This window comes from Diospyros lotus, chromosome 6, assembly GCF_014633365.1.
Source record: "Diospyros lotus cultivar Yz01 chromosome 6, ASM1463336v1, whole genome shotgun sequence".
In the NCBI taxonomy this organism is placed as follows: domain Eukaryota; kingdom Viridiplantae; phylum Streptophyta; class Magnoliopsida; order Ericales; family Ebenaceae; genus Diospyros; species Diospyros lotus.
This window is the reverse complement of record NC_068343.1, coordinates 10569974-10578508: the sequence shown is the minus strand read 5'-3', so window position 1 is coordinate 10578508 and position 8535 is coordinate 10569974. Positions and strand designations below refer to the sequence as shown.

The 8535-nt window shown below is 42.9% G+C and overlaps 2 protein-coding genes across 2 annotated transcripts; one reads left to right on the top strand and one right to left on the bottom strand.

The window, feature by feature from the left end:
• Nucleotides 1-3191: 3191 nt before the first annotated feature.
• LOC127803754 (glycine-rich protein 5-like) lies at nucleotides 3192-3944 on the top strand. Its single transcript, XM_052340201.1, has one exon. It carries the CDS (start codon nucleotides 3192-3194, stop codon nucleotides 3942-3944), a length of 753 nt encoding a protein of 250 aa, XP_052196161.1.
• A 2261-nt stretch (nucleotides 3945-6205) lies between these two features.
• Nucleotides 6206-7914, bottom strand: LOC127805045 (GATA transcription factor 5). The gene is made up of 3 exons (XM_052342219.1): nucleotides 7636-7914; nucleotides 7235-7546; nucleotides 6206-7131 (listed from the first exon to the last, which is right to left on the bottom strand). The coding sequence occupies exons 1-3, from the start codon at nucleotides 7747-7749 to the stop codon at nucleotides 6436-6438; spliced, it is 1122 nt and encodes a 373-aa protein (XP_052198179.1). The 5' UTR covers nucleotides 7750-7914; the 3' UTR covers nucleotides 6206-6435.
• Nucleotides 7915-8535: the final 621 nt, after the last annotated feature.

Below are 8535 nucleotides of genomic sequence, written 5' to 3'. Positions count from 1 at the left end.
TTGACGCGTGGTGATGTGGGCATCCCAAATTCCAACCATAATTAATTGTGGGAAGGAAAACCATTAGGCACCCACAGTACTACTCCTCCTATATGGTTTAGTAAATTCTTTAATTGAAATCTATAAACTAATGATTATTTAAATTAATCAAAAAACTGTCAACTCACTAACAAGTTCCTCTCCATCAACCATAATAATGCATAAAGATTCAACAAAACCTGCCCACTTTCACAACACAATTTTTTTACATTATAATAATGACTCCTTTTCTTATATATTCTTATTGATTAGTACTGTTTTATGATCTTACAATTGTGAAAAGTTACTAAGATATTCTTGTTTTTTCTTCTCTTTTGGGTTGTTAAAATTGGAAGATATGGTATGATTATTATATTTTAATCAATCAAGTAGTACCACCGTTAAATATCATATATATATATATATATATATATAGATGTAGCTAGGACATCTATTATAAAATAGCATTAAATTTGTTAGGAAATTAGGGAATCGTAGTTATTATTTTGTTGTGGACTTAAATTTGATTCATGAATCATTAACTAACAAAACTCTAACATCATTAAGTATAGGAGAAATATGAGATCACTCGAGATAGATAAGCACATATATAAAAATTTCTACAATAAATTAATGTGAACATATATCATGATTGATTATAATCTATCCCCCATGATTATCTACAAATCATATTCAATTCTAGAACAAGATAATTTGCTAACAAAATTTATAATTATTTTAGAGTGAGACGCAAAGTCATTTCGAGATTTTTAAGTATTTACATCACTTAAAAAATAAATAATAAATTCTAACATAGTCGATTAAGTTCTTTGATGTCGATCGGTACAATTTTGGCATTTACATAATCAGACTTAAAATACACCAAAATCCTTAGATATATATTGGGAAAATGTTGTGTTAAAGAGTCATTGGAACACTTGGAAAAGTATAGCACCCAAAATGTACATTTCACTGGTTCCAAGCAATAAGTGACAAAGGATTTGGCCATTTGAATTCATCATCTGAAGGTGCGAGAGAAAGCTGAGGAAAATTTTGACAAAGTATAATTTTGAACTTAGATTGTGTGAATCCATCAACTTTTCCAACACCTAGTGCAACTAGCTAGTATTGAAAGTGGCAATGTGGAGTTGCGACTTTTATTAAGCAAGACTTTACCCTTCAAGTCATATATTGTGAAAATGAAATGTTGGAATCATCTACTGACTGGTTGGAGCATATATAGAGACGTCCACAAGAGCAGGAATAAGCCAAGTTCAACTTTCTCGCTGCCTTATGAAATTGTGGGTAATCTCATGATACAGACCAATTAAATATGTTTACTTTATTATAAGTTCATCAAGTAACAAAAATGCTAATTGTAAATCATTAAAATAACTTTTTTATAATAATATTTAAAATACAAAAAATTCTATAAAAATATCTCATGTGATTAAAGAGGTAGATACTGACAACTGAGATATTAATTCTATAATTTTAATAGATAAATATCCATTCATTATACGTTTTTCACCTAAATAGAATTTTATCGGCTCTATATATCAAAATTCTTCACGACTATCTTAGTTCCAATATCAACTAATTTAGGCATAAAAAAACTCACCCTCTTAAAACTAACTCGGAAGAATTTAATATTGTATCACGCTTACGCTTCAGAGTGAGAGGATGAGTTAATCGCATCTGTGAGTCTCTGTGACTTAGAAAAGAGGAGATTAGATTTCAATGGCAGATATAATAAATGGATATGGTGAATTAATGAAGTTGTCATATATAATCAAGTATGCTGTTGCATTTCACAATTTGAATTGGTATTTCTCTGCTTGCAAATCCAGCGCAATCAGGGCTTGTGGATCTGATGCCGAGACAGCCCATCTTTCAACTTCCAAGGGTCCCAGTAATTGAAATGTGTCTATGCGTAGTGAATCATCAAGGGGTTCAAAAACTTTACGGTTTCCTCACTCGCCGGCTTTCTAGAGCTTCCTGCACTGAAATGTTCCATTCTCAGGTTTTCAAGGCACTGTTTGGTACACCTGACCAAGCTAAATCAAAGTAGTCGAAGGAAGGAAGAATAAGTTTGGGCCTGTCCCAAGTGAAGGACTTCCCTATTGGGCCATGGCCCAAGAGCCCAAAGGAACACCATAAGCAGATTAAAACCAAGGCAAAAGTGGAGGGTTAATATGGCAGCAATAATTTGGCAACATGGATGTCGTCATATTGAATATTGATGGGGCCGGTTGCTGTGACCGCACTCCAAAGGAAAACCGATTAATATATATATATATACAGCTTCTTGAAGAATTGGAGATGGCCTCACATGGACAGAAATCATAACAATGAAACATATATGGAATAATATTGGATGCATTTTTCTAAATGTGGCAATGCTATGCAAATTGCTAAAAGAAAGTGCATGCATGGTGGCCTCGGGGCGGGACCAGTAAGTTCTTGTGTGGAATACACTTTTGGAGTAGTTTTATATTGTGGAGTACACTTTGAAGCTTCTACTAGCTGGCTTCTTCTACCAAATTAACCCACAATACAGCAACATCAGGCCAGCCACGGCCGCCGCCCCAAACATTATCCACATTAATTTCACCCTCCAACTAATCATGTGGCTCGGCACTTCCCCTCATGTGGTGGCCTCGGGGCGGGACCAGTAAGTTACATATATATATATATATATATGTGGGTCACTTTCTTCCTTGGGAAGATCTTTCCTGTTTCCTCACCGAATCTGCAAACTCTTTGCCTAATTCTAATTGTCTCCAACACAAGTCCATTTTATGACGGTGTACGTACTAGAATGAGTAATAATAAGCACGTACTAACTTGGCTAATCTTTTGTTGTGTGATATGAAGCGATGGGCATTGGGTAGGGAGGGAGAATTGGGAGCATAATGAGACCTGGAAAGCAAAGCGTGGAAGTGGGCCGGGAAGAATTGAGGCGCAAGGGATATCATAATTCCCAAATCTCTGTTATAATATTTGGCTCTGCTTTTTTGCAGCCTTTTGGAAGGGTCAGGGATCGGCAGCTTTGAGTTTGTTTATGTACCTTTGGCTTAACTTGAGTGCGTTGATGGGTATAAAAGAGGATGTGGAGGAAGGGTGTTTCTGCACCTCGATCAATATATATCTTTTAGTTGTTGTTGGAGGAGATGGGGTTTATTGGGCTTCTCTGGAGAGTTGGTTTGGTGCTGAGCCTGTGTTTGGCTGATGGGTTCAGTGGGAGTGAAGGAAGAAAAGATCATGGCGTTGCTAAATCCGAAATTGTCGTTTCTGTGAGTGATGATCAAGTTCTGCATGGAGATTTTTTGGGAAGCAATATAACTGCTCCAGGGGAGGTAGGGGTGAGTAAGACTATGGGTAAGAATAATTGTGGTCGAGGAGGAGGTGGAGGTGGCGGCGGTGGTAGTGGAGGAGGTGGTGGCGGCGGTGGTAGTGGAGGAGGTGGCGGCGGCGGTGGTAGTGGAGGAGGGGGTGGCGGGGGTGGTAATGGAGGGGGAGGAGGAGGTGGTGGAGGAGGAAAAGGTGGTGGTGGTGGCGGCGGTGGGGGCGGAGGGCAAGGAAGAGATAATGGGCATAAAAGAAAGCACCGCAAAGGAAGCGGGGGCGGGGGCGGCGGGGGTGGTGGAGGTGGAAAAGGCGGAGGCTACGGATGGGGAGGAGGGAGTGGTGGGGGTGGCGGAGGAGGTGGCGGGGGCGGGGGAGGAGGTGGCGGGGAAGGGGGAGGAGGTGGCGGTGGCGGTGGCGGTGGAGGGGGCGGCGGTGGAGGAAAAGGGTGGGGTTGGGGTTGGGGAGGAGGAAATCAGGGCGGCGGGTGTTGGGGGCCGGGATGTGGTGGTGGTGGCCATGGAAAAGCAAAAGGTCACGAAATGAAGCTTCAGAACATTCCCACAACACAACATTAATGCACCTTATCCGTATCCTCAGGAACTGAAAAGCTTTACCAAGATCGTCCTTAAATAACCAAATAAAATGTGTTTGATTTCTATTCTAGGGGTCTAGGGTGGGAGTACTCTCCAATCTCCACCAAACACGAGATAAACCATTCACCTCTGCTTATTCTTGCTTTCTTTCGCACAACGGCACTGCATCCCTTTGTTCTTGTTAATTTCATTTCCGGATTGATATTGATGTTTATTCCAATTATTATTATATATGTAATACGAAGTGTTTGTGCAGAGTTTGGAGATGAAATAATGAGAATACAGTCACAGTTATGGCCTATAGTCTCCATTGCTTCGCTTGCAATACCAATAATGCATGAACCCAAATGTTATTTCAGTGTAATCTGAAAGAATTAACTTAATACAACTTATTGCAAGTCTATGATTTCATAGATAATACATAATGTATTGTTCAGACTTTTTTAAATATTCAAATCACAGTGACCGCCACACTTTAAGTCACTGCTGCTGCTGAAGTTTCGGCTGCAGACTGCAGAATAAGATGACGAGGATTTTTCTTTCTCATCAGGGCTTCTTATCCATACGAACGAATATGCATGGATGCATAAACAATGTGGGCTTAGCAAGGGATTCAGTTGGAGTGATGGGCCGAGGTAGGCCTGGAAAAACGTTATTCATGAGCCCATAGTGTGGGCCAGACTTGGATTGTCCTGAGGCCTCGCAGGCCAGGCCCCAACTAGACTAGACCCTTTTCATTTCCAACAAAATCAAATTAAATTAAATATCATACAGAAAATTTTGTATAATTTCTGAATTATTATACGAAGTATTGAGCAGTGCACATCTGAAAAAATGGATCAAATTGGCGGAATGGTTTGGTTTCTAATAGTTTGACAAGTGGAGTGGAGCCCTTTTGAAGGGAGAGCAAGTGGCTCTATGTTTTGACCATAATAAACAAAACAAAACTTTGATGATTACATATATAATTAGTAATTTAAGCAGGGCGGGAGGAGGTTGTGATGAGAGAAGAGAGTGGTTGGGGAGTGGTGGCGGATGGCCAATCACCAACAAATGGAGAGCAGAGAGCGGTTAAGTTCGCCATTATATAATTTCCTAATCTATCTAACCCAAGCTTCGGGGGTGATATTGCTTCTTTCTTTCTTTCTTACCTTCTTTCTGTTTTTTAATTGTTTTCCTTGTGCTGCAAATTTCAGTTCCAAACGTAACGTCGTGGGACAATACAGAAATGAGAGGAGGTGAGGTGAAGTGGGTTAGGTCCAAACTAAAACGGGTAAGTTTCACCATTGTAGAAAATTGGGTAAAGCTAAAACACCACCAAGCATAAGCAAAGCTGCCAAAAAATCCTAACCACCCACTTCTTATTATTAGCCTCACTCACTATACAACCCTGTGGATTCATACCAAAATTGCACCCACCCACCCAACCCACCCTGTTATTTCATTTTTACTATTGCCAAGGCTCCAGTTAGCTAGCTACCCACCCACAAAATTTTAATTTCCTGCTCTTCTACCAAAATTTATTCTACAATATATAAAACATCCACTTCACATATTATTATTATTATTATTATTATTATTAGTTTAATTATTTTTTTCCTGAGGAAATTGCAGTGGGCTTTGGCCTTGAGCTCTGCAGTGCAGAGAATGCCAAAGGAGAAAAAGAGTTTTGTTTCCTTGCGCGTACACATGGACATGGTGTCCACTGTACAAGATTTTAAAGCGTCGTGGTGGTAGTGGTGGTCCACTACATCACGTATCATGCTCCTTCCTCCATACTATCATCACTCTCTGTTTCGAAGATCACGACGACGATGACGACTCCTCCTCCTCCTCCTCCTCCTCACACTCAAAAGAGTCACAGGCGATGGCAGTGTACCCCCTCCCTTCCTTCTCCCTCACCTCACGCCTCACGGACACAAATAAACAAAACAGGCTGCGCTTCTTGCTTCTTGAATCTCTCTTATGAATGATTGATTGATTGATCAGGTGCATCTCGGCCGTTTAGAGTCTTCGCTGATGCATTGGGCGGTGAGGATCGATCGCTTTCTAGTTCCCCCACGCCATGGCCCATCATCCATGCTCACTCACTTTCCCACCCTCCTCTCGTGCTTCGCTCATAATATTTTTGCTTTTCAACGGCCTCACCTCCGCAAGCAACAAAACACAGTTTCAAACGCACTACCCCCCCCCCGGCGCTCTCGATTTTCCCAAAATTACACTAAAATTAGGAATTTGGGGGGTAAAAAAATTTAATTAGGAGTTACACATTAATTAATAAAGTCTCCACTCTCTTTCCCTAAAATCGGTTACATTGCCTAGAAGATAACCTTAAGCCAGTGCCAACCCATGAAAGACATGTACAAACTAAACCGCAACTAAGCTGGACCGGTCCGGACCCGGTTCCACTGGACCGGCCGGTTCTCGTTCTAATCTATTCCCTGAATATCTTCCTGTCCTGTTTCTATTGTCTTCAAAAACTTTGGACCGCGGCGGCCACCGGCGGCCCTCCGCCCAACTCCTTCTTCCGCCTCATTTCCAGCACTTTCCGGTGGTTGTTTGAGTGGATTTCGCTCGAGAACGTCGGGCTGCAGGCGGGTCGGTATTCGGGGAACAGCCGACCCGATTTGTAACGGACCCCGCAGGCGTTACAGAGCGTCTTGGCGCCGAGTGGACCGGCTCGCCACTGCGGCGTCTTCTGGACGAGACAGTGGCTGCACCGCCGCGGCTGCTGCGAGCCCCCGCCGCCGGTGGAAGGGGTTTCCTGCTTTTTCTTCTTCAGCTTCTTGGCCGGCTGCGCTGGGCCGAGGAGATTGACCGACTCGGCGGTTTGACTCGGGCTGGCGCAGATGAGCCAGGGGTTGAGACTAATGGACGGCGAAGATGACAACGTTGAAGAGGTCGAAGAGGACGAGGTAGACGACGACTCGGTCAGTGAAGGAGACCCCAACGACCAGACTCGGCCGCCAGTTCTGGCCCGCTTGCTTCTGGCCTTGGTCTGAATCGGAGTGGTGAACTGGGGCTTGGCTGGGGCCGGAATTTCCGGCGCTCCGGGACGGTTGTCGGCCGGCTTCTCTGCTAATTTACCGGCGGCGCAAGTGAGGGAATATCCCGAGAAAGAATCCTCCACGAAATGAGAGAGCCATTCGAGGTTGGCCAAATCATCCGCCTGTAAAAAGTGCACCTTTTCTCAGTGAAACCCCCCATTAAAGCCCCCTTAATTTCACAGAGAGAGCGAGAGAGAGAGAGAGAGAGAGAGAAATGGTTCTTACAGGAACGCTGAGTTCGCTGCACGGGTCGAAGTCCGTTTCTTTCTTCTGCTCTTGAACGGAGACAGAACAAGCTCTGGTTTCTTCTTCTTCATGCTCCGGTTCTTCTTCTTTGGCCTCAAACAAGGCGTCTCCATCCTCGACGCCTCCTTTGGAGAAATCGAGGAGGTCGTCGACGAAGAAATCGTCACCGGAAACATCAGTTTGACCAACGTCGTCCACAAAGCCTGGTTGTTGGGACTTTTTGGCCGCCATATCCGGGCCAAGACTACTGCTTTTCAACGCCCCTTCAACGCCCTCCATTTCTCCTTCAGCCTAAAACAATTCACCACAAAAACCCAGAACCATTATAGCCAATATCTTCACAAAAAGAAGAGACCAAATTAGGGTTAGAAAGAAAGTACCGGAGGAGGAGGAGGAGCGGTGGCGGAGATTGAAGCGGGAGGAGGGTTGGAGATGGAGGTGGAAAAGGGGTTGAATGAGGAGAAGAAAAAGGGATGGCGAGTTTGGTAAAGCATTGAATGAGAGGGCCTGAAGCGTTCCCCTGCCCAAATACTGTCTGAAAGTGCCCGTTTCTTCTTCCTCTCTCTCCCTCTCTATTTCTCTCTCTATTTATTCCTCCCCTCCTCTCTCTCTCTCTCTCTCTCTCTCTCTCTATCTTGCTTGCTGTGCATATATTGTTTGGACGCATATATGTTACAAAACATATATATTATATATAACGTCAGTCCCATAAATATTGTAAACCTCTCTTTTCTTCTTTTATCTGAAATCACAAAGAGGGCAACCACACTTTACCGGCTGAGCCCGAAGCCCGACCAAATCTAAATCATTAATCACCATTTTTAATCTCAGACCACACCCGGTAAACCAACCCAGAAAAAAAAAAAAAAGGAAAAACTTTCGTTTTCATCCTTGTTTTTGAATTTGAATTATCAAACTGCAGGCAGTAGAGAGAGAGAGAGAGAGAGAGGGGGAGAGAGCCCAGAAAATTTTGAATTAGGAAGGGGGAACTGGGAAGATTATTATCATTATTATAATTCAAGTTAGTCCGGCCCACCAAAAGCCAGCTTTGTCGTGGTTTTAATTTCCCCATCGAACTAACTTTACTCACCTTTAGCCCCATTGCTTTTGACTATTTACGATACTTCGCCTACCGCTTTGATCGCCGTTCATCATGGTTGATGGTTCTTCGCCATTTTCATTTTCCCCCCTCTAAAATTCTACTTCTTTCAAGTTTCCTCTAAAGCAAGAATCCAGTTCATAATTGTTGGAATCGGATCGTCTCGGCTGCTTCAGCTCAC

Excerpts from the sequence above, each read along its gene's own strand:
- LOC127803754 (XM_052340201.1), top strand. The coding sequence starts at position 3,192 with ATGGGGTTTATTGGGCTTCTCTGGAGAGTTGGTTTGGTGCTGAGCCTG.
- LOC127805045 (XM_052342219.1), bottom strand. The coding sequence starts at position 7,749 with ATGCTTTACCAAACTCGCCATCCCTTTTTCTTCTCCTCATTCAACCCC. Across the intron at positions 7,547-7,635 it reads CCGCTCCTCCTCCTCCTCCG|GCTGAAGGAGAAATGGAGGG; the intron begins GTACTTTCTTTC and ends GAATTGTTTTAG. Across the intron at positions 7,132-7,234 it reads GCAGCGAACTCAGCGTTCCT|GCGGATGATTTGGCCAACCT; the intron begins GTAAGAACCATT and ends CACTTTTTACAG.